The 24,935-nt window shown below is 48.2% G+C and overlaps 1 protein-coding gene across 1 annotated transcript in view; it reads left to right on the top strand.

The window, feature by feature from the left end:
• LOC113407386 (serine/threonine-protein kinase N2) overlaps positions 1 to 24,935 on the top strand; it is a 124,411-nt gene that overhangs the window by 71,864 nt on the left and 27,612 nt on the right. Inside the window, exons 4-8 of the mRNA XM_026655822.2 lie at positions 11,840 to 11,957; positions 13,744 to 13,889; positions 13,988 to 14,201; positions 19,692 to 19,877; positions 20,454 to 20,563. Coding sequence (XP_026511607.1) covers positions 11,840 to 11,957; positions 13,744 to 13,889; positions 13,988 to 14,201; positions 19,692 to 19,877; positions 20,454 to 20,563 — 774 coding nt within the window. The remainder of the gene's footprint in view (positions 1 to 11,839; positions 11,958 to 13,743; positions 13,890 to 13,987; positions 14,202 to 19,691; positions 19,878 to 20,453; positions 20,564 to 24,935) is intronic.

Genomic DNA, 24,935 nt, shown 5'->3' with positions numbered 1-24,935 from the left:
CATCAGGTCTTTGAAAAGCAGTTTGTGGTGCTCCAGCCGCTTAATATACAGACTAAATCATCGTTTTCATTTTACTCCAGTTCTGTTTGAGTGGAAGGAATCATAGGACTGCAAAGAACCTCGATAGGTCTTCTAGTCCCAGTCCCCTGCACTCAAAGCAGGATTACCTGGGCAGGTGTTTGTCTAACCTGCTCTTAAAAGTCTCCAATGATGGAGACCCCACAACCTCCCTAGGCAATTTATTCCAGTGCTTAATTACTCTGACAGTTAGGAAGTTTTTCCTAATGTCCAAACTAAACCTCCCTTGCTGCAATTTAAGCCCATTGCCTCTTGTCCTATCCTCAGAGGTTAAGGAGAACAATTTTTATTCCTCCTCCTTGTAACAATCTTTTATGTACTTGAAAACTGTTGTCATGTTCCCCCTCAGTCTTCTCTTCTCCAGACTGAACAAACCCAATTTTTTCAATGTTCCCTCATAGGTCATGTTTTCTAGACCTTTAATCATTTCTGTTGCTCTTCTCTGGACTTTCTCCAATTTGTCCACATCTTTCCTGAAATTTGGCACCCAAAACTGGAAAAAAAACTCCAGTTGAGGTCTAATCAGCGTGAGGTAGAGTGGAAGAATTCCTTCTTGTGTCTTGCTTACTACACTCCTGCTAATACATCCCAGAATGATGTTTGCTTTTTTTGCGACAGTGTTATACTGTTGAATCATATTTAGCTTATGATCCACTATGACCCCCAGATCCCTTTCTGCAGTATTCCTTCCTAGGTTATCATTTCCCCTTTTGTATGTGTGCAACTGATTGTTCCTTCCTAAGTGGAGTACTTTGCATTTGTCCTTGTTGAATTTCATCCTATGTACTGCAGACCATTTCTCCCGTTTGTCCAGATGATTTTGAATTTTAATCCTATCCTCCAAAGTACTTGCAACCTCTCCCAGCTTGGTATCATCTGCAAACTTTATAAGTGTGCTCTCTATGCTATTATCTAAATCACTGATGAAGATAGTGAGCAGAACCGGACCCAGAACTGATCCCTGTGGGATCCCACTCGATATGCCCTTCCAGCTTGACTGTGACCCACTAATTATTGTTTGGGAATGGTTTTCCAACCAGTTATGCACCCATTTTATAGTAGCTCCATCTAGGTTGTAGTTCCCTAATTTGTTTGAGAAGGCCATGCGAGATAATATCAGAAGCCTTACTGAAGTCAAGATATATCACATCTACTGCTCTTCCCTCCCCCTCCCCCCATTCCCCTCAATCTGCACGGCTTGTTACCCTGTCAAAGAAAGCTACACCTCTACCCCGATATAACGCGACCTGATATAACACGAATTCGGATATAACGCGGTAAAGCAGCGCTCCGGGGGCGGGTGCGCGCTCCGGCAGATCAAAGCAAGTTCGATAAGACGGTTACTCACCGTTGTAACTGTTGTTCTTCGAGATGTGTTGCTCATATCCATTCCAATTAGGTGTGCGCGCGCTGCGTGCACGATCGTCGGAGAAATTTCTACCCTAGCAACACCCGGTGGGTCGGCTGTGGAGCCCCCTGGAGTGGCGCCTTCATGGCGCTGGATATATACCCCAGCCGACCCAGCGCCCCCTCAGTTCCTTCTTGCCGGCTACTCCGACAGTGGGGAAGGGGGGCGGGTTTGGAATGGATATGAGCAACACATCTCGAAGAACAACAGTTACAACGGTGAGTAACCGTCTTTTCTTCTTCGAGTGCTTGCTCATATCCATTCCAATTAGGTGACTCCCAAGCCCTACCTAGGTGGCGGGGTCGGAGTGAGATATTGCTGTGTGCAGAACCGCTGACCCGAATGCAGCATCGTCTCTGGATTGTTGCACCAGTGCATAGTGAGCAGCGAATGTGTGGACCGATGACCAAACTGCAGCTCTACAGATTTCCTGGATCGGGACTTGAGCCAGGAAGGCCGTCGAGGAGGCCTGGGCCCTCGTGGAGTGTGCGGTGAGGCGTGGCGTCGGGACACCGGCCAGGTCGTAGCAAGCACGAATACAGGACGTGATCCAAGAGGACAGGCACTGTGAGGAGACCGGTGAGCCTTTCATCCGGTCGGCCACTGCAACGAAGAGTTGTGTCGTCTTCCTAAATGGCTTTGTACGGTCAATATAGAAAGCCAGGGCCCTGCGTACGTCCAAAGAATGCAAACGCTGGTCTTGACGAGTAGCGTGTGGCTTTGGATGGAAGTCTGGAAGAAAGATATCCTGGTTCACGTAGAAAGGTGAGACCACCTTGGGAAGAAAGGCAGGGTGGGGGCGAAGCTGCACCTTGTCCTTATGGAACACCGTGTATGGGGGCTCGGACGTAAGCGCTCTGAGTTCAGAAACGCGCCGTGCTGAGGTGATGGCTACGAGGAAGGCTGTCTTCCAGGATAAGTACAGGAGTGAACAGGTCGCCAATGGTTCAAACGGAGGCCCTGTGAGCCTGGAGAGAACGAGGTTGAGGTCCCACGTCGGAACAGGCTGGCGTTGCTGTGAGTACAGCCGGTCTAACCCCTTGAGGAATCTAACGACCATCGGGTTAGAGAAGACCGAGGACGCGAGTTCTCCTGGGTGGAATGCCGAAATAGCGGCGAGGTGAACCCTGATTGAAGATATTGCCAAGCCTTGCTGTCTTAGGGACAGGAGATATTCCAGTATGAGAGGAATAGGCGCCTGCAAGGGGGACGTAGCTCGTTGCTTGCACCAACAGGAGAAACGTTTCCACTTGGCTAAGTAAGTGGTCCGTGTAGAGGGCTTTCTACTTCCCAGCAGAATCTGCTGGACGGACTGCGAGCATTGCCGCTCTGTCCGATTCAGCCATGGAGCATCCACGCTGTGAGGTGGAGCGATTGCAGGTCGGGGTGACACAGTCGGCCGTGGTCCTGAGAGATGAGATCTGGACTCAAGGGGAGCGTGATCGGTGTTTGAACCGAAAGCTCCAACAGTGTGGTGTACCAGTGCTGCCTTGGCCAAGCTGGAGCGACTAGAATTACCCGTGCCTGGTCTCTGCGGATCTTGAGCAGTACCCTGTGGACCAGCGGAAATGGAGGGAAAGCGTAGAACAGGCGGTCCTTCCAGGTTAGAAGGAATGCGTCCGACAGAGAGCCTAGAGCTCGCCCGTGTAGGGAGCAGAATGCCTGACACTTCCTGTTGGCTCGAGATGCGAACAGGTCGACCTGGGGAAAACCCCACCTCTGGAAGACGGAATAGATGATGTCCGGGCGAATTGACCACTCGTGTGTCTGGAAGGACCTGCTGAGACGGTCCGCCAGCGTATTCTGGACTCCAGGAAGGAACGAGGCCGTGAGATGTATCGAGTGGGCGATGCAGAAGTCCCACAGGCGAATGGCTTCTTGGCATAGGAGCGATGAGTGGGCTCCGCCTTGCTTGTTGATGTAAAACATGGCCGTGGTGTTGTCGGTGAGAACCAACACGCAACGGCCCTGTAGGAGATTGAGGAATGCCTGGCAGGCTAGGCGCACCGCCATCAGCTCTCGGACGTTGATGTGCAGGGCTAGTTGGGACGCGGACCACAGGCCCTGGGTATGGTGCTCCCCGAGGTGAGCGCCCCATCCTAGAGATGAAGCGTCCGTGACCAGGTGGAGGGAGGGTTGTGGGGCGTGAAACGGCACTCCTGCACAGACCGCCGTGCGATCCAACCACCAGGTGAGGGAGGTCAAGACCGAGCACGGAACCGTGACCACCATGTTCAGGTTGTCCCGGTGAGGACGGTACACCGATGATACCCAAGCCTGTAGTGGGCGAAGCCGTAGTCTGGCATGCCTGGTTACGTAGGTGCACGAGGCCATGTGACCCAACAGGGCGAGGCATGTCCTTATTGTGGTAATCGGAAATGCCCTGAGTCCTTGAATGACGCTTGTGATGGTATGAAAGCGGTTGTCTGGTAGAATGGCTCGGGCACATCTGGAGTCTAGGATTGCTCCAATAAATTCTATCCTCTGGGTTGGCACTAGAGTGGACTTCTCTCTGTTGAGTAGAATGCCCAGCTCGTGGAAAGTTTGTGTCACTATATGAACATGATTTTGAACTTGGTCTCTGGTGCGGCCACGTACCAGCCAGTCGTCTAAATACGGGAACACCTGTATCCCTTGTCGACGAAGGTATGCCGCGACGACTGCCACACACTTTGTGAACACTCTGGGAGCCGAGGACAAGCCGAAGGGAAGGACTGCAAATTGGTAGTGCACCTTGTTTACTACAAATCGCAGGAAGCGCCTGTGAGGCGGATAGATCGCTATGTGGAAATAAGCGTCCTTCATGTCGAGGGCGGCGAACCAGTCTCCAGGATCCAGGGAAGGGATAATGGTCCCCAATGATACCATGCGGAACTTCAACTTTACTATGAATTTGTTGAGTCCGCGCAAGTCTAAGATGGGTCGTAGACCCCCTTTTGACTTGGGGATCAGGAAGTAGCGGGAATAAAACCCTCTGCCCCTTAACTCTGGTGGAACCTTCTCTATGGCCCCCATAGAGAGGAGCCCAAAAACCTCCTGTGTAAGGAGTTGCTCGTGAGAGGGGTCCCTGAAGAGGGACGGGGAGGGAGAGTGGGGGGGGGGGACGAAGAAAACTGGAGAGCGTATCCCCTCTCCACCGTGCGAAGGACCCAACGGTCCGAGGTTATAAGGGACCAAGCACGGTGGAAACGGGAGAGGCGATCCCGAAAGGGGGGAGTTGGATCCTGGGTACTGGTTGTGGTGCCGTCCTCGACCGCACCTTCAAAAGTTCTGCCTAGGGCCTGAAGGTGGCCTAGGCGGTCCCTGGTTTTGAGCCGGTTGAGGGCCGGTCGACCTTCGCCTACCACCTCGACCCCGCCTTCTGGCAAAGTCCTGTCTCGGACGAGGCGGGGGAGGGTAGAACCTCTGAGGCTGGGGCCTGAAGGGTCTGCGCTGAGGCCCTGGGACATGCATCCCCAGGGAGCGCATCATTGTCCTTGAGTCCTTAAGGTTCTGGAGCCGAGAGTCCGTCTTCTCGGAAAACAGGCCCTGGCCCTCAAAGGGTAGATCCTGCAGGGTCTGCTGCAGTTCTGGCGGCAAGCCTGACACCTGGAGCCAAGAGATTCGCCGCATGGCTATACCCGAGGCCAGAGTTCTAGCGGCCGAGTCTGCAATATCTAAGGAGGCCTGTAAGGAGGTACGTGCCACCCTCTTACCCTCCTCTACTAAGGCCTCGAACTCTTCCCTTGATTCTTGGGGGACCAGTTCTTTAAATTTCCCCATTGATGTCCAGGAATTGAAATTATAGCGGCTTAAGAGTGCCTGTTGGTTGGCCGCTCTAAGTTGTAGCCCTCCCGCCGAATAAACCTTGCGTCCAAACAAATTGAAGCGCTTAGCGTCCTTCGATTTGGGCGCTGCAGCTTGCTGGCCGTGGCGCTCCCGTGCATTCACTGAGGACACCACCAGTGAGCACGGTTGGGGATGGGTATAAAGGTACTCGTGGTCCTTGGAGGGAACGAAGTACTTTCTTTCCACCCCTCTGGCTGTGGGTGGAATAGAGGCAGGGGTTTGCCAGATCGTAGTGGCATTAGCCTGGATGGTACGTATGAGCGGTAACGCCACTCTGGATGGGGCATCAGCTGAGAGAATGCTCACCACCGGGTCCTGTACCTCCACGATCTCCTCTGCCTGGAGGTCCATATTGCGTGCCACCCGGCGCAATAAGTCCTGGTGGGCCCGAAGGTCTATAGGGGGCGGGCCCGTGGCGGTTGTGCCCGCCACCGCCTCATCGGGGGAAGATGAGGAGGATGCCTCCGGTGGCAAGGGGTCTAATGGCGGGTCCTGCTCCAGAGGTTCGTGGAGCTGGGCATCGCCTGACCCTGGGTCCAGGGCCGCAGTAGATGTAGGCACGGGAGCCTCCATTCCCCCCGGGGGAGGGCGGGAGATGGTGGCCTCCGGGGCCCTGGGCTCGGAACGTGCCGAGCGAGAGGCTGATGGTGGTGGAGCCCCCTGCGCCTGATGATAGGCCCACGGAGTCCAAAAGGACCAGTGCGCAGGTCCCTGTGCAGGGTCCTCGGTCGCCTCCTGCCAATGGCCCAAATCAGCCGTAGCCGCCTGACCCTGAGGAGGGTACGCCGATCTGGAGGCCCGCTCGGAGGAGCGAGATGCCGATCTCGAGGGCCAAGGCGGTGCCGAACGCGACAAAACCGGCTCCGGATGGTACGGTGCCGATCTGTGCCGGTCATAAGGGGATTGGTCCCTGCGCGGTGCCGATGAGCGGTGCCGGGATCGAGATCGGTGCCGGTAGCCGCGTCGGTGCCGAGAACCAGACCTTGAGCGGGACGACGACCGCGACGAGAGCTGGTACCGGGAGCGCCTGGAAGTCGAACGGCGCTCGTACCGGTGCTGAGAACTACGCCTGGAGTCCGACCGGTGCCGATGATCGCGACGGTGCCGAGACGTAGAACGGTGCCGCGAAGAGGATCTTGGCCGCGAGTACGACCAGTGCCGAGGTGATAGTCGGCGCCGGGACTGTGAGCGGCGTCGGGACCTGCTCCGAGACCTGGAGCGGTGCCGAGAGTCCACGGCCGGAGACGGTGGGTGCACCAGGGCAGGCTTGCCCCTGGATTGCACTGCGCGGGGAGCCAACGGTGCCGGAAGTTGAGACGGTGCCGGCTCCGTGAGGGCAATAAGGTCTCTCGCCGTCGCGAATGTCTCCGGGGTGGAAGGGAGACAAGGCTCCACCACCGACCGAGGTGGTGATTCTGTGTGCACCGGACTCAACGGCCTCGGTGCCGGAGTCGACGGTGCAGCAGGGACTTGCTTCTGTCGGTCCACGGTGGGACGCGGCTCTACCCCCGGCACCAGGGGAGCCGGCGTCTTCAGGACCGCAGTCTCCTGCGCCTTACGGGCTTTCTTGTGGCCCGGAGATAGGGAGCGGCGCTGAGTCCCTTGCGGCGGGCGCGGTGCCGAAGTCGGCCGGTGCCGAGAGGACTTGTCTGCTTCAGTCCGCGGTGCAGTACCGGTCGGAGCCGCCGGGGCGCTGCGCACCGAGGCGCTCGGTGCCGGGGCTGGGCGCGCCGAGGGAGGATCCGGGCTAAGTGCCGCCTCCATTAGGAGCTGCCAAAGCCTAAAGTCCCGCTCCTTTCTAGTTCTAGGCTTGAAGGCCTTGCAGATCTGGCACTTATCTGCTTGATGGGATTCCCCGAGGCACTTCAAGCAGGAGGTGTGCGGGTCACTCGTCGGCATAGGCTTCGCACAGGACGCGCACGGCTTAAAGCCAGGAGCCTTGGGCATGAGCCCGGCTATGCGCCGGGGGAAAAAGGGGGGGAGAACAACCCCCTTAACCCCCGCTAACTATTTACAACTATAACAAAACTGAAATGGATAACTATCTAAAGAGTAAAAACAACTAAAACTAGAACTATTCAACAAGATTGAAGGATAAGCTAGGGAGAGTGGAGAACAGCTATGCCGCGCTCCACAGTTCCAACGACCGTCAGGGGCGGTAAGAAGGAACTGAGGGGGCGCTGGGTCGGCTGGGGTATATATCCAGCGCCATGAAGGCGCCACTCCAGGGGGCTCCACAGCCGACCCACCGGGTGTTGCTAGGGTAGAAATTTCTCCGACGATCGTGCACGCGGCGCGCACACACCTAATTGGAATGGATATGAGCAAGCACTCGAAGAAGAAAATGTGGTTTCACCTATAACGCAGTGAGATTTTTTGGCTCCCGAGGACAGCGTTATATCGGGGTAGAGGTGTATTAGTTTGGTTTCACATGATTTGTTTTTGACAAATCCATGCTGACTGATATTTATCACCTTATTATCTTAGGTTTGTGCAAATTAATTGCTTAATTGTTTACTCCATTATCTTTCCAGGTACTGAAGTTAAGCTGACTGGTCTATAATTCCCCGGGTTGTCCTTATTCCCCTTTTTATAGAGTGGCACTATATTTGCCCTTTTTTCAGTCCCCTGGAATCTCTCCCATCTTCCAGGAGTGTTCAAAGATAATTGCTAATGGCTCATATATCTCCTCAGTCAGCTCCTGGAGTATAATAGGATCATAGGCGTGCGCACGGGGTGTGCCCAGGGACACCCTAATGCAGGGGTGGGAAAATGGCCCCACTCTCCCCGCGCAGCAAGCCGCGGGGTCCGCGCTCCCAGGCCGGAGTGCCCGGCTGAGCACAGCAAGTCGCCGGCCCCTCCCCCGCCTTCCCCCCTCTGCTGGAGCCATGCCGCTCTGGGGGCCGGGGCTGCATGCTCCCGTGGGGCAGTGTTTGGCTCCGCGGGGAGGCAGACACGCTCCCCGCTCATCTGGAGCCATGCCCCCGCGCACGCAGCATCCTGAGGGGCGGGGCTGCCCGCTCCTGTGGGGCAGCATGTCTGGCTCTGCACGGAGCCAAACATGCTGCTAGGAGCCTCATGGTAAGGGGTCCGGGGCCGGGGGGGTTGGATAAGGGATGGGGGCAGTCAGGGGACAGGGAGCAGGGTGAGTTGGATAGGGGGTGGGATCCCGGGGGGGGGTGGTTGGGGCAGGGGGGCCTCTGGAGGGGGCAATCAGGGAGCGGGGGGGTGGGGTTGGATGGGGCATGGGAGTCCCGGGGTCTGTCGGGGGCGGTGGGTGGATAGGGGTCAGGGCACAGGGAGCAAGGAGGGTCCTGTGGGGGCAGTTAGGGTGGGGGGGTCTCTGGAGGGGGTGGTCAGGGGACAAGGAGCTGGGGGGGAGGTTGGATGAGTCGGGAGTTTTGGGGGTCCTGTCAGGGGGCGGAGAGCGGTTGGATAGGCGTGGGAGTCCCAGGGGCCTGTCTGGGGGCGGGGGTGTGGATAAGAATCGGGGCAGTCAGGAGACAGGTAGGGAGTAGGGTCCTAGGGGGGCAGTCAAGGGACAAGGAGCATGGAGGCTTAGATAGGGGCAGGGGTCCCAGGAGGGGGTAGTCAGGGGACAAGGAGCAGGAGGGGTTGGGAGTTCTGAGGGGGGCAGTCAGGAGGTGGGAAGTAGGAGGGAGTGGATGGGGTGGGGGCGGGGCTAGGGCAGGGGGGGGGCGAGGCTAGGGCTGGGCTCCCTGGGTGCACACCCTAATGAAATGTGCTGCGCACGCCTATGAATAGGATGTATTTCATCAGGTCCTGGTGACTTGAAGATATTTAACTTGTTCTTTCCCTATTTTAGCCTTTGATCTTACCTCATTTTCACTGGCGTTCACTATCTTAGATGTCCAATTTCTACTAAACTTTTTGGTGAAAACTGAAACAAAATAGTCATTTAGCACTTCTGCCATTTCCACATTTTCTGTTATTGTTTTTCCTGCCTGATTGATTAGCATTTCTAGTTAATAAACACAACTAAGGGCCTCCCACCAAACTCTTGTCCTTTGTTTTTAATATTAAAAAGCAATTTTCTAATAGTAATAAGATACACCAACACATTGGGAAAAACTCCAATCCTGTGTGCATCAGTAACATATCTGTTGTTATTGCTTATTGCTAGAGCACAGGTTTCCGAGTGGTAGCCATGTTAGTCTGTATCAGCAAAAAGAACGAGAAGTACTTGTGGCACCTTAGAGACTAATAAATTTATTTGAGCATAAGCTTTCGTGGGTAAAACCCACAGATCAAGTGGGTTTTAGCCCACGAAAGCTTATGCTCAAATAAATTTATTAGTCTCTAAGGTGCCACAAGTACTCCTCGTTCTTTTTGCTAGAGCACAATGTCCTTCTGAAATGCTTCTCTCTTTTCCATGGGGTTCTGGGAAATTAATCCCCGGTGAGATCACATGACTTAACCTCACATACAGTGACCATCATAATTCCAGGTACCAAGACAGCTCTTCATCACAGGCTTTGTTTAAAAAGGCTCTGACTGTCAGAGCAGCATATGTATGTCAGTCTGTCTAGACCCTGGGACTGCATAAGGGGTTTCTATTCACCACAAGAGCGCCACCTCCTGGACAAATCTGGCGTAGCGACTTTCTACCAGTAGTTTAGTCACTGTGGTGGTCTCTCTTCCTGTAACTTTCAGTGTTCCCTCTTTGCACTCAGCCCTCTTGCTGGGTCCCTATATGGTCTCCCTTTCTGGGGTATGAAACTCTCACTGGATCAGCTGTCAGGATGGTGCCTCCAACAGTCCTGCTAGTGGCTTGTAGTGGAATCCAGACCTTCCCTCAACAGTGGGTTCCAGCCCAGGGACCTTATAATCAGCAGCCGCCAAGGTCTACACAGTCTCCTTCCTTGATGCTGTTTCCCTTGGCTTCTTCCTACGCTGCAGTCTCAGGTTTTCCTTCTTCACAACTCCTCTGGGATTGGCCCTTCTTCTAGGGCTAGGATCCCAAGGCTTATTCTCCCCATGGTTTTCCTTCTCCCCACCTCTCTGCTCCCAGCGAGTGACTGCAGAATCTCCCTTTTCAGCCCCTGCTACTTCAGATTTCCTCTTTGTATTCCTTACCTAGTTCTCCCAATCTCTGGGCCTCCCTCCATATGCAACTATGAAGGTTAATTGGCCTCTTCTGGACCACCTTAACCCCTTCAGGACTGATATGGGTGCTTTGAAACGTTCTGCATTCACGGAGACTCAGGCATTAAACGATCTAAGCACAACAGATGTTGCAACAAGTACTCAGCTCTGACTCTGAGGCTGGGTTTGTACATTTCTGTTAAAAGTGCATGATGTTTTTTCCAATGGAACTTCTCATATGTAGGAGCTGGGGTGCCCACAGCTGTATGCACGTTGTGCACAGTGCATACCACTGGTGGGGAGTAGGGCCACCCAGAGTGGGGGGCAAAGGGAGAAGTTTGCCCCGGGCCCCCAAACCTGAGTGATGCTGCAATTCCATACACTGGGTCGCAACACCACTCACTGAAACTTGGCCCGGCAGCCCTTCGAGACGGGGGGGCTGCCAGGCCAAAGCTGAGTGTCACTAGCTGCCATGCTAAATTAAAGTGAGAGTGGTTTAGTTGTGTACCATATGAAAAAATTTGGAGGGCATCCACGTGTAGAAGTATTACCAATAGTAAAATAGAAATCTGTAGCAGTAAGGGCATGGGAGAAAATCAGAGCAATAAGGTAAAAACAGGTCAGCAAAGTAGATAAAACTATGATCTTACAAGGTTTGATGTTCCTAGACAATGTCACATTTATCCAGATTATTTCCAATAGAATGGCTTGAGGTGTTTTCATGAACTAAAAATATACCTCCACCCTAGCTTACTTTCCATTAATCTCCTAGAGTAGTTTGGTGAATTGGTCTGCTGTGTTATGTGATCTGTAGGACCCTGCTAAATTCACGGTCATGAAAAATATGTCACAGACCATGAAATCAGACCTCCCCTGTGAAATTTAGCTATTGGAGGGAGGGAGGGAGAGCAACAGGGCTGGGGACACCCCAGTCAGGGTCTCCTACTGTTCACCGGCTCTAGCTACTAGGCTGCGTCGGGCTGGGGAGGGACAGGACTTCCTCTTCCCCTGCACGGCTACTCACAGTGGAGATCAGACCCACCTCCACCTCTGGGAACCTCCTCCAGCTCTGAAGGCAGCAAAGAAGTGAGGCTGGCAATACGGTGACCACTCTCTACAACAGCTTTGTGACCCCCACGCCCATGGCCCCCTGTTGGGTTGAGACCCCCAGGGTTACAACATTGAAATTTCAGGTGTAAACGTCTGAAAACATGAAATTGACCAATTTTAAAACCCTCTGTCCATGAAATTGACCAAAATGGACTGTGAATTTGATAGGAGGCCCTAGTGATCTACTTTGCAAACTTTAAATGTTTCATGATTTGGGAATAAATATCAGCTGCTGCTAACTGAGTTTCTTCTTCACCTCTTTGTCATCCTGAGTGTTTACCTTTTACAACTTCCCTCTTTTTTTAATAGGATCGAAAACTTCTTGCTACAGCTCAACAGATGCTCCAGGACAGCAAGACGAAAATAGAAGTCATAAGGATGCAGATTCTTCAGGCAGTCCAGACCAATGAATTGGCTTTTGATAATGGTGATGAAGTAGAGAGGACAGAAATGTGCTTACTAATGTTAGAATTTTACATAGGGATGTACTAATATGCATTTATGACTGCAAGAAAACCTTGGCGGATGAGGAGGTCAGATAGAAGACAGGCTTTGTTTTTAGTGAACTTAAATAGTACAGAACAATAGAGATGCCACACTACATATTCAGACCTGAATGTGATTTTTCTAAAGAAAAAGTGCGTTCCCTTATTTGTAGTTTGCGGTTTGCTTTGCATTACTCTTTTCACACGTTGGCCTTTCCATTTTGGCTTTTCCTTTAATAGTTCAGTTTAGATTAAGGTCCAAATTCTGCCCACCTAACTCATGTGGATAGTCTAGGACTATTAGTTCTAATGGGAACAGTTAAGAGAGTAAGGCAAATAGGATTTGGGCCCACATCTGGCAATTTTAGGCCAGGGAAGAAATGATGAGTTTTTACAAACCAAAGCACAAAATTGTCTCAGACCAAATCTTTTCATTGCTCAAACACTACATTTCAGAATTTAGTGGTGTGGTTTTTTGGGGAAAGTTCCCTTGCAGGCTGTGAGAACCTGTCTGCTATTTTTCAGTCTACAGGGAAATTTTACAGATAAGTTAAAGGCCATGAACTATCATAGTATGATGCTGTAAAATTATGAGCATAGTGGTATATCTCTTGTTTTTAAATCTTGTACATATATATCTTGTGAATTATTGAAATTGCCTGATCATCAGGGCTTGAAATATCCATTTGCTAATGATAAGTGGGAAGTCTTTTTACTGCGAAGTGTCATAAATTTTGTCAAACTACATTTCTAAATCTTATGGTTGCAAAGAGAACCTACCAAATTTAAACCAATGCAGTGTTATCTTCTTGAGTATGCAGACATGGACTGCAGTGTCTCCACTGCTGCTCCTAGCTTTGCCAAACAGTACTAGAAGGTAAGGTAATATATTTTATAGGACCAACTTCTGTTGGTGAGGGAGACAAGCTTTTGAGTACACAGCTCTTCTTCATGATATTACCTAACCCATCTTGTCTCTCTAATATCCTGGGATTGATATGGCTACAACAACACTGCATACGTCAATAACACTGGTCATGTTCGCTCTTACTATTCTGAACTCTGGAGGCAGTAGTGAAACTGTCAAGAAATTATCTGCTGCTGCTTGGGAAATCTGAGCACCAGCAGAAGGAGTCACTAGAGTTACTGACAAAAAACAATTTGGGAAAGGCCTGGTGTAAGACCTCTCTCATCCCCCATTCTTGCAGCAGCCACAAGAGCTGGGGTGTGGTGTGGAATAGGGCAACAGTTAGAGCTTCAAATTGATCAGACATCATCTTGTCAGAGACTGATATGAAAGATGAAGTCTCCAATTTGGGTTCAGAGGCAGAAATCTAGAAGAAAAACTCAAAACCTTACTCTTTACTGTAGGTAGGGGGCTGTGTGGGAGACTTGGCTTTTTGCAAGGGCATTGTCCCTTAATTTCCCTGCGGAGGATCACTGTCTTTGATATCCTTTAGTTAGTAAGTTTAGTTCTTTGGTTAGTATCAGTCTAGTGGATTTATCAAGCTCAGAACATAATCCTTTAAATGCAACACTTTGAATTTCATTATTGCTTCTATAACATATGTGGATATGATCTGCTTCTCTTTTACAGTCTAACAAAGATGCATCTATTTTTCCTATACTGTTAAATTCTGCATCTATTAAATTATTTTTATTGCTAAATATTGAGAACAAAAGTAATAGATGGTATTCAGTGAAGATTAAATGTTTGTTTATTTGTAGCAAAACCTGTGATAAGCCCTCTTGAGCTTCGAATGGAAGAACTGCGGCATCATTTTAGGATAGAGTATGCAGTAGCAGAAGGTGCAAAGAACGTGATGAAATTGCTTGGCTCTGGAAAAGTTACCGACAGAAAAGCACTTTCAGAAGTAACTTTTTTATGTAGTTTATGACATTTGATTTTAAATACTATGTTTGAAGAATGTGGATTGTTCTAAAAATCTTTTTTTAATTTATATCGAACAAGGCTCAAGCAAGATTTAATGAATCAAGCCAGAAGCTGGACCTCTTAAAGTATTCATTAGAACAAAGACTGAACGAACTTCCTAAAAACCATCCCAAAAGCAGTATTATTATAGAGGAGCTTTCATTGGTCTCTTCACCAACACTAAGTCCACGTCAAAGTATAATATCTACACAGAACCAGTATAGTACACTATCCAAACCTGCAGCTTTAACAGGTATGTGGTTTTGTATAATTTATTACTTCTTTTGATTAAACTTACTTGAAAACTCAAGTGATACATACACACATTATTCTATATTGTCTGTAAAAGTATGTGGAAATATCTCATTATTACATGCTTTTCTTAAACAAAATAGTTGTAGGATATATGACCAAAACACACACAATAAAATGTTAAGCTAGATTTAGTAAAGATGTTACATAATTTGTATATAAATATAAAGGTTTAGTGTAGGGGTTCTCAAACTGCGTGTCGGAACCCCTCAGGGGGTCGTGAGGTTATTACATGGGGGGGTCGCGAGCTGTCAGCCTCCACCCCAAACCCCGCTTTGCCTCCAGCATTTATAATGGTGTTAAATATATAAAGTATTTTTAATTTATAAGGAGGGGTCTCACTCAGAGGCTTGTTGTGTGAAAGGGGTCACCAGTACAAAAGTTTGAGACCCACTGCTTTAGTGTTTGTAGTGGCTGATAGAATTGAGGTTCCTTAAATATATTTGATATGTACAAAGTTCAATTAAAAAAAGAAATGTTCTGGTCCTTAAGTAGGTCTCTCAAGAATAATGCTAGCACTTTTCATCTTTAGATTATCAAGTGCATTAGAAAGGTGGATAAGTATGATTATCTCCATTTTACAGATGGGGAAACTGAGGTGCAGAGGAGTTAAATGACTTGCCTAGGTCACATACCAAGTCAGTGGCAGAACTGGGAATAGAACCCAGGTCTCCTCACAGCCCCATAACTTATCCACTGGGTCTCAGTGGCTCCCTGGAAGGCGAGATTTATGTTTTAAAAAAAAAAAAAAAAAAATTAAAACTATATTTATAAAGTAGAGAAATTTTCAAATATTCCCTAATGTAAATGCACAAAAATATTAAGCTCTCTATTTATTTGTGCTAATGGTTTTCTGAGATTAAAATAGCTAACTATGAGGAATTAAGTGTTAGTATTCACAGGACTAAATGTCTGCATAGTGGGTTATGAAAGTCAAGATTATATAGTCAGTCAATGTCTCAGAGATGCTGTTTGTCTTGAATTGTGGAACCTCATAAAGGAAAGAAGTTTTCAAGAGATCTGGTATGTTTTTAATGAAGATCTCAAATACATCCCTCCAGATTTTACTTTGTTTACCTTAAAGCAAGTGTTGAATAAGACTGTGTTCAGATATGTTGAGTTTATTGAATTATTAAATAAACTACCAAATTAGAAGTACTAATCCAGCTGTTTTCCTTTGTTTTCCCCTACATGACTTTACCTTTAACTGCTAAACTGAACTGTAACAGAGGAAGTTTGTTACCTTCTCCCCCCCCCCCCCCAAAAAAAAAAACAAATACAGGAAGTCAAATTCTGTCTTTGCAACACAGGGGCTATATGTGTATATCTGAGGGCAGAGTTTGGCCTTATGAGTTTAATTTTTAAAAAATTAATAAAACAAACAAACTTTTCTTTGTATGCCAGGCTGCACTAATGTTAATAACGTGGAATGATTCTTCTTGTCTTACGTTTAGATCAAATAAGAAATGTAACAACTGGACAAAAAGCGGAGATACAAAGTTCTGCAAATCCCTCTGGCTATCTGTGTGGCGTTTTTACAGATTCAGCACAGTCTTTCTCCAAATCAATGTGATTTCACTAGGGATTTTTACTGGAGCACTGAGGATTTCAGTGTCCCTGGGTGGTATTAATGTCCTGACCCTTGCTTTTAAAACCATTTTATCTTTCTCTTAAATTCTAATCTTATATCAAGACAGGTGGCAAAATAGTTAATCTTTAAATATTTCTTACTGATAGTTTCATTAATTATCTTGCAGTCTTGACAAAGTGAATTTAAAAAAAAATGCAAGACACACTGAAGTGCAGCAAAGGAAATTGAATGGTTACTTTTTTTTTTTTTTAAACTGAACTATTGCATTAGTGCTGCAAATAACCATGCATATATTTTGCCCTCAACAGGAACAGACTCATGAGTAGGGTATATATTAATTCCCTGAATAATCAAAAATGATTCCAAACAACATGGCTTGGTTAATTGGGGTTTCTTGCTCCCAGACAGTGATGTGTCAGCCTCAGAGAAGATGTGACATCACTGGCTTGTTGCTATCATATGGTTGAGGATGAGACAAGTACCACTAGCTGCCTGTGGTATTGGGGACTGTGCCTTTAAGGGCTGAGCTTCCCAGAAAGAGTCTGAGCAGGGTGCTGTGAAGATCTTACTATGCACAGCTATTTGGAACTGACACAGAATAAAGCAGGGTCCTTACGCACTGATGCTCACCAAATACCACACTGCCCTCATTACATGGCAGCTGCACGTGGAGGACTGCAGACTGGCAGGGGTGCTGGAACAATTTGTATAGTGGGGGTGCTGAGAGCCGTTGAATCAAACTATAAGCCCTGTATATAATGAGCTCCAGCACCCCTAGTTCCAGCACCTATGAAGACTAGTATAATTCAAATATAGTTAACGGCTTTTCAGGCTAATATACTTATTAGTTGGTGACATCCCTTGATACACTGCAAGAAAAGAATCTAAATCTTCATTTAAAGGAAAAATGCTTTTACAGGCGAGTCTCATCTTGCGCTGGGGTTACGTTCCGCTGTTAGCGCGTAAAGCGAAAATCGTGTATAGTCAAAATTACATTGAGTGTAATGGCGGGCGGAATCGCCCGCACTACAGGTACAGTATTTAAATTGTTATTTTTCTCTTTTTGTTTTTGTTTTTGCCGACCGCGCAAAGCTGAATTCGCGCATGTTAAATGCGCGTAAGATGAGACTCGCCTCTATTACATGAAATGTATTAAATGCTGAAGACTTTCATGTCATCAGACACTTTAAAATCTGTCCACATTTTAGGCCTTTGAAGAAATATCCTGAGCACCTAGTGTTGTCTTTCAAGTGGAGCAGTGGGGGGCAAAAAAACTAATTGGCTTCAAGACTGAGTTTGATAAAGTTATGTAGGGGATGGGACTGCCTACAATGACACATAGTTGATCTGGGAGTGCTAGTAGCAAATATCCCCAAAGGCTAGTGATGAGACTCTAGATGGGGAGGGCTCTGAGTTACTACAGAGAATTATTTCTCAGATGTCTGGCTGTTTGGGTCTTGCCCAAATGCTCAGGGTCTAACTGACCACCATATTTCGGGTTGGGAAGGAATTTCCCCAGGGTCAGATTGGCCGAGATTCTGGGAGGTTTTCGCCTTCCTCTGCAGCAGGGGGCACGGGTCACGTGCAGGTTTAAACTAAAGTAAATGGTGGAGTCTCTGTAACTTGAAGTCTTTAAATCATGATTTGAGGACTTCAGTAACTCAGCAAGAAGTTATGGGTCTATTACAAGAGTGGGTGGAGGAGGTTCTGTGGCCTGCAATGTGTAAGAGGTCAGACTAAATAATCAAGATGGTCCTTCTGGCCAAAGTCTGTGAGTGTACAAGTTTTAAATGAATTTGATTGCATCAGTATGAACATTCTAACTCTAGAAGGAGGAGGGTGTCTTCTTGGATGTCCATTGGATGTACTGTTAATTCAGACATTGTCATGTTGCTGCAGAGAGGGCAGGGATTGGGAAGCAGCCTGAAGGCCTCATACCCACTTGTATAAAAGACCATCTTCTTCAGCAAATGCAGATATGTTTAAGTTACAAAAGATCAAGAGATTTTAAATTATGCATATTGTGACAAAGTTCCTTTTCTATCTTGGTGGGTCCTGCGCTTATTGGCGGATTTTCTTGCCTCGGAGATTCACCATGTGGGTTGGGGAACAGCCCAGAGACCTTCCCCTCTGGTAGAACCCACAGTCCAGGTCAATTGGGAGGTTTGGAGGGAACCCGGTTCCGCCCTCTGCTCCGGGTTCCAGCCCAGGGCCCTGTGGACTGCAGCTGTCTAGAGTGCCTCCTGGAACAGCTGCACAACAGCTACAATTCCCTGGGCTACTTCCCCATGGCCTCCTCCCAACACCTTCTTTATCCTCACCACAGGACCTTCTTCTTGGTGTCTGTTAATGCTTATATTCCTCAGTCCTCCAGCAGCACGTCCTCTCACTCCCAGCTCCTTACACCCACACCACAAGCTGAAGTGAGCTCCTTTTTAAACCCAGGTGCCCTGATTAGCCTGCCTTAATTCATTCTAGCAGCTTCTTGATTGGCTGCAGGTGTTCTAATCAGCCTGTCTGCCTTAATTATTTCCAGAAAGTTCCTGATTGTTCTGGAACCTTCCCTGTCACCTTACCCAGGGAAAAGAGACCTACTTAATCTGGGGCTAATATATCTGCCTTCTATCACTCTCCTGTAGCCATCCGGCCTGACCCTGTCACAGTATATTTAACTCCTGAGTTCAGTGTGCAGGAACAAAATTAGATTTCTTAATGTTTCTTCAACAAACTAGTAGTATCATTAGTCACTTTAAAAAAAAAAAAAAAAAAGCATGCTGGTGTTCTCTTTAACTTTATTTTAGTTATATGATTTTTAGTAAGCTGAGATTGTCCCTTCAACAGAGAGTATTAATTTTAAATTTTCTTATTAAATTGAAAACTCAAAAAATTAATTTAGCTTTCACCATTGATCTACTTACTTATTTGTATTTTTAACAACTTGGGAAATAAAATGGAGTTAAGTCTATGTAAAGTCAGTTTCCCTTTTTGCATTAGCACAATGCTGCAATGTTTGGGTTGCAAAAATAGCATTATAATGCTATCTAGAAACCTTGTTAAAAGCTTTATATTTTAAAAACATTCATAGGTTTTCATTGGTGTTGGGTTTTATAAAATATTATTTTTAATTACCTAAATTTTGGGTCAAATATGACATGACAGTATCTCTTTAATTGCTGTACATAGGTAAGCATTTCAATATTTTCATAACTTAATGCTTTCATACTCAACATAATAAGTATTCGGGTTTTTTCTACAAAAAATAAAACCTGCCGCGCTTCAATACATGTGTCCTCATTCAGAAAGTAAATTATTTACTTTCTAGTGTTGCTTATCACATTTTATTGAAGAATGCCTGCTAGTGTATCTGTTCCCTAAATTTAATATTAACACAGCTGTCATTTGTGAGAAAATTGCCTTTTCTTTAAATTTCAGTTGACAATTTCTCTTCTTCCCTACTGATGTAGTCATCAGTTCTGTTCATTTTCTTTTGCTTAAATATTAAGAATTAAGATCTTTACATGTAAGCACAGTCGAATAGATTTTTTTAAATTTCTTTGTGCTATACCACTGAATTGTAACCCCTGCTGATGATTGATTCCATAATTGTTTAATCTTGATGTTTTTAATTTCAGTGGATTTCCTTCCAATAAATTAACACTATCATCTAACTTGAGTCTCTCATCACTTATCTGAAGCAAATATCCGTGAATTCTATTACTCAGTAACCTCTGTATAGGTCAGAATGTGAGGTTCTAATATGAAATCATTCACTAATCATTGCACTGTGTACATATAAGAACTTAGTATGTGACAAAAGCAATTGTTTTTATCTTGTTTCAGGTACTTTAGAAGTAAGGCTCATGGGTTGCCAAGATATTCTGGAAAACGTCCCTGGTCGATCAAAAGCTACGTCAATTACTCTACCTGGCTGGAGTCCAAGTGAAGCCAGATCGTCTTTCATGAGCAGAACAAGCAAAAGTAAAAGTGGGAGTAGTCGAAACCTTTTGAAAACAGATGATTTGTCCAGTTTAGTATTCTTTTTATTTTTTAAACAGTCTAATTGAAATGCTCAGAAAAAGTTAATTGTTGTTTTTTAAAAAAAAGACCTGCAGTATAAAACCTGCTCAGTGACTCTACCTTAATTACAGCTAAACCTCAAGCAATCACTTCCTGTTCTGTTATGCATATTGCTCAGGAAGAAAGATGGCAGTAAAACAAAAATTGACATTGTTTTAAATATTACCAAAGTGTTAAGAGGGGTTCTTGGTGGGGCTATTGCTACTGTATAGGACGAATGACGGAAGAGAAGAGCGTAAGAGAATTCAAAATTTCATCAGATTTACCAACCACATACCCACATGTTTTTGAGAGAAGTGCATTTTTATATTTGTGGCTTGTGTAACTGAGAAATGGATTTCAAACTTAAAAATGGTCTAGCTCTTCATCTGATATGTTGATGGATAAAAAATTCTTTAATCCTAAACTTAATTGGTTCATGTGGGCATAATGGTATTTTTTAGTAAGGCATTAACACTGAAGTTTTTTGTTTTTGTGGAAAATCCTCTTATACCTTTAAGCTGAGTTTGTGTAACTTACTTACAGATGAAATCTGTGCTGTATTGAAGCTGGACAACACTGTGGTTGGTCAAACTAGCTGGAAGCCTATTTCCAATCAGTCATGGGATCAGAAGTTTACACTGGAACTAGACAGGGTAAAGACACTACTGTTTCCATTGATGGAGATTCAGTTCCATAGATTAATTTCATGCTTCTTTGTGTCTGTTCTTTTCAACTGTTATGAACCTATTCAGATTCCATGTATATAAGTATTCCTGTTCTTCATGGAAGCAATTTCATGGCATGAAGTATTCGTTCTTCTTCGAGTGCTTGCTCATGTCAATTCCAGTTAGGTGTGTGCGCGCCACTTGCACGGTTCGTCTGAAGGTTTTTTCCCCCAACAGCACCCATTGGGTTGGCTCTGGAGCCCCCTGGAGTCGCACCTTCATGGCGCCACATATAGGGCCCTGCTGATCCGCCGCTTCTCCAGTTCCTTCTTACCGTCAGTGGCGGCCGTTGGACCGTTTCGTCTCTCCTCTTCAATGAGCGATCCTCTAGCATATGCTCTGTAAATAGTTAAAGATAGTTTTAAAAATTGTTGTAGTTAGTTAGACATCTGGACTTGGGGTACTGGGGGTATTTCCCTCCCCCGCTTCCCCATCCCTCTCCTGGGCCCGGGGCATGCCTCAGACCCAGGGGTTTAAGCCATGCAGGGTTTGCCAGAAGCCTATCCCAAAGGGTGACCTGCACTTGGCTTGTCTAAAGTGCTTGGGGGAGTCCCATTAAGCAGACAGGTGCAAGATCTGTAGGAGCTTTCGCCCCCGCACAAAGAAGGAGAGGGATCAAAGACTAAAGTTGCTGCTAATGGAAGCAGCTCCCTGCCCTCAGTCTGAGTCGAGCTCTGTGGACATGGCACCGGGCTCCTCAGTGTCTGTGCGCAGCACACTGGCTTCAGTTGAGGAGGTGCCAAGGAAGGACTCTGGGAGCAGAGACCCTCGGCACCAGCATTGCCTTACGCCGAGCATGGCGCAGGATCTATCTTGGCACCGCTCACAGTCTGCTTTCCCAAAGAAGCAGCACAGGAAGACTGATGGAGGGTGCTCCCCTTCCCACGCACAGGAACGTGAGCCCAAGGGAGGGAGACCAGTGTAAGACCGTACCTCCCCTCCAGCTCAACAGTCGGCACAGTTGACTCCGGGACCCTGGCACCGATCCCCAGCAGCGATGGGCACCATAGCCACCGGCACTCCCAGTCAGCGGGGATGACCCAAACATTTCCCCCGGTACCGTGTCCACCACAATGACCGGTACCAGCTCAGATGCCGACCCAGTGGCCCTTCTGGACCCTGAGGGCTTACCACCAGTCCCAGGGGTCCACCTCGGTACGCGGCTTTTCCATCAGGTCCGAGAGAAGGACTGTGTCTAGGGGCAGGGATTTCTCCTGGGCATTAGCCACCGCTACCACTGCCAGAGCCACAATTGGTACCACGCCCGGCATCGACAACAGACCCGGCACCGTGGCTATACTTAGTATCACGGACGGTACCACGACCAGTACCAGAGCCAGCACCGAAGCGGACTCTGACTTGGGGGTGGAGCCACAGCGTTTTGAGGAGCCGGGTGGGCAGGAGGGCCCCTCCCATATTCTGGACTCCTCATCATCGTCTCCAGATGAGGCGGTGGCAGGGATATCCTCGGGGCCCCTCTTCTTGACAGCAGAGCTCACCTTGAACTTCTGAGGTGGGTCGCTCAGAACTTTGGGGTACAGATGGAGGAGGTTACTGAGGTGTCAGACCCAGTGGTAGACATTTTATCCCTGGCAGGACCCACCAGGGTGGCCCTTCCCCGATAAAGACCATTCAGGAGAACACAAAACCCCTGTGGCAAACACCATCCTCTCTGGCTCCTACAGGTAAGGGAGTCGAGAGAAAGTACTTTGTGCCCTCCAAGGGCTATGAATACTTGTTTACCCACCCCCGCCTGGACTCATTGGTAGTGGCGGCTGTTAACACGAGGGAAAGGCCAGGGCAACAAGGACCTACCCCTCGAGCTAAGGACGCAAAGAAGCTGGACCTCTTTGGGAGGAGGATATACTCCACTGGGAGGCTTCAGCTTCGGATTGCAAACCAGCAGGCAATCCTTAGCTGATATAGCTTCAAGTCTTGGGATGCAATGTCCAAATTCTCGGACCTTGTCCCACCGGATTCTAAGCTAGAATTCTCTGCTCTCATGGACGAAGACGTGCCAGGACGTTGCTGCAAGTGGCATTAGACTCAGTGGACTCTGCAATGTGGACGATGTCTTCGGGCATTACAATGCGCCGTTGTTCATGGCTGCAGGCCTCGGGCCTCCCTGGGGAGGTCCAACAGACAATTCAGGACCTACCATTTGAGAGGGCCACATTATTTTCAGAGAAAACAGACTCGAGACTCCACAGCCTGAAAGACTCCCGAGCCACTCTAAGATCACTGGGTGTGCACACTTCTGCCACCCAGCATAGACAATTTATGCCTCAACCTGCAACACAACCATACCAGGGGCAGGTTAGGCAGGACCAGAACCGCCGTCACCCAACCCCTGAATAACGGGGTCTGGGTCGTCCAGGCAGCCACCAGGCCCTAGGCAGACTTTTTGAGGATGTGCCCGACGACGTTGTACCAACCTTTCAACTGGATCCTTCTTTCCCGTTTTCGGAACATCTATCCCATTTCTACCAAGCGTGGTCCCAAATCACCTCAGACCATTGGGTCCTCCGTACGGTAGAGATGGGATATTCTCTCCAATTTTTCTCGCCCCCCTTTCCCGTCCCTCTTCACGGACCCCTCTCACGAGCAACTTCTCATCCAGGAGGTACAAACCCTTCTATCAGCGGGAGCTGTGAGGTTCCACTGGAGCTCAGGGGAAAGGAGTTTTACTCCTGGTATTTCCTGATACTGAAAGTAAAAGGGGGCCTTAGACCCTTCTTGGACCTGCACAGTCTCAAAAGGTTCATGAAGAAACTAAAGTTTCTAATGGTCTCTTAGGCCACTATTATACCATCCCTGGATCCAGGAGATTGGTATGCCGCCTTTGACTTGAAGGACACACGTTTCCATAATCCTGCGCTATAGGTGCTTCTTAAGGTTTACAGTTGGGAGTTCCCACTACCAATTCACAGTGCTACCGTTCGGCCTATCGTCAGCAGTTCAGGTGTTTACCAGATGTATGTCAGTCGTGGCCACATTTCTGCGGAAAAGGTAGGTTCAGATATTTCCTTACCTAGATGACTGGCTAGTCAAGGGCCGGTCCAGAACACAAGTGGATCAACATGTTTCCCTCATAAGATCCACCTTCAACGCAATGGGCCTCCTCCTAAACACTCAAACATCAACGCTTACCCCTGCTCAGAGAATAGAGTTCATAGGAGCATTGCTAGACTCCGCACAGGCCAGAGTGTTCCTGCCCCAATCCCGCTTCCAGGCCATTCACATCATACAGGCTCTCAAACAATTCCCTATAACCACAGTAAGGAGTTGCTTAAAAATCCTAGGTCACATGGCATCTTGCAACATGTAGTGCAACATGCGAGGCTCAGACTCAGACCTCTCCAAGCTTGGCTGGCATCGATGTATTGACCAAGCAGGCACAGTCTAGACATGGTGGTTACCCTTCCACCAGATGCTCTCAAGTCTCAACCCACACTTGGTGTGCACAGGGGTTGCGTTTTCCAAACCTGACGACCGATGCCTCAGCCGTGGGGTGGGGGGCACACCTTGGGGAGCACAGAACTCAGGGCCTCTGGTCTCAGGAGGAACTGATGCTTCACATCAATGTAAGGGAGCTCAGGGTGGTCCAGCTGGCATATCAGGCCTCTCCTGGGGAGGGAAAGTGCATTATCGGTCCTGACAGACAATACAACAGCGATGTTTTATATCAACAGACTGGGGTGCACGCTCCTCTCCCCTGTGTGAGGAAGCCCTCTAGCAGACCACCTTAGCAGGTCTTTCCACAACCATGAGTGGTCTATCCGCCTGGATGTGGTAAATAATATTTTCCAGAGGTGGGGAGTTCCCCAGATTGATCTGTTCGACACAAGGGCCAATAGGAAGTGCCTACAGTTCTGCTCCTTCCTAAACCACAGCCCGGATTTGTTGGCGGATGCATTTCTCCTTCCATGGAAGGACTGCCTGTTCTACGCATTCCCTTCCATACCACGGATTCACAAGGTCCTCCTCAAAGTCCGGAGCGACGGAATCTCTCTGATCCTGGTTGCACTGGCCTGGCCACGTCAGCATTGGTATACCAGGCTACTGCAGCTATCGGTGGACACTCCAGTTCCTCTACCGCTAGTTCCGGACCTCATCACTCAATATCACGGAAGGCTTCAACACCCCCAATCTCGAGTTTCTCCACCTCTTGGCTTGGAAGCTGCATGGTTGAACCCGCTAGAGCTTATATGCTCAGACCCCGTTAGGGAGGTTCTTCTGGGTAGCAGAAAGCCTTCAACCAGAGCGACTTACCTAGCCAAGTGGAAGAGATTCGCGATTT

Source organism: Terrapene carolina, unplaced genomic scaffold (genome assembly GCF_002925995.2).
Source record: "Terrapene carolina triunguis isolate 2854851 unplaced genomic scaffold, T_m_triunguis-2.0 Scaffold211, whole genome shotgun sequence".
NCBI classification, from domain to species: Eukaryota; Metazoa; Chordata; order Testudines; family Emydidae; genus Terrapene; species Terrapene triunguis.
Note: the sequence above shows the minus strand (reverse complement) of the source record. Positions and strands in the feature narration are given on the sequence as shown.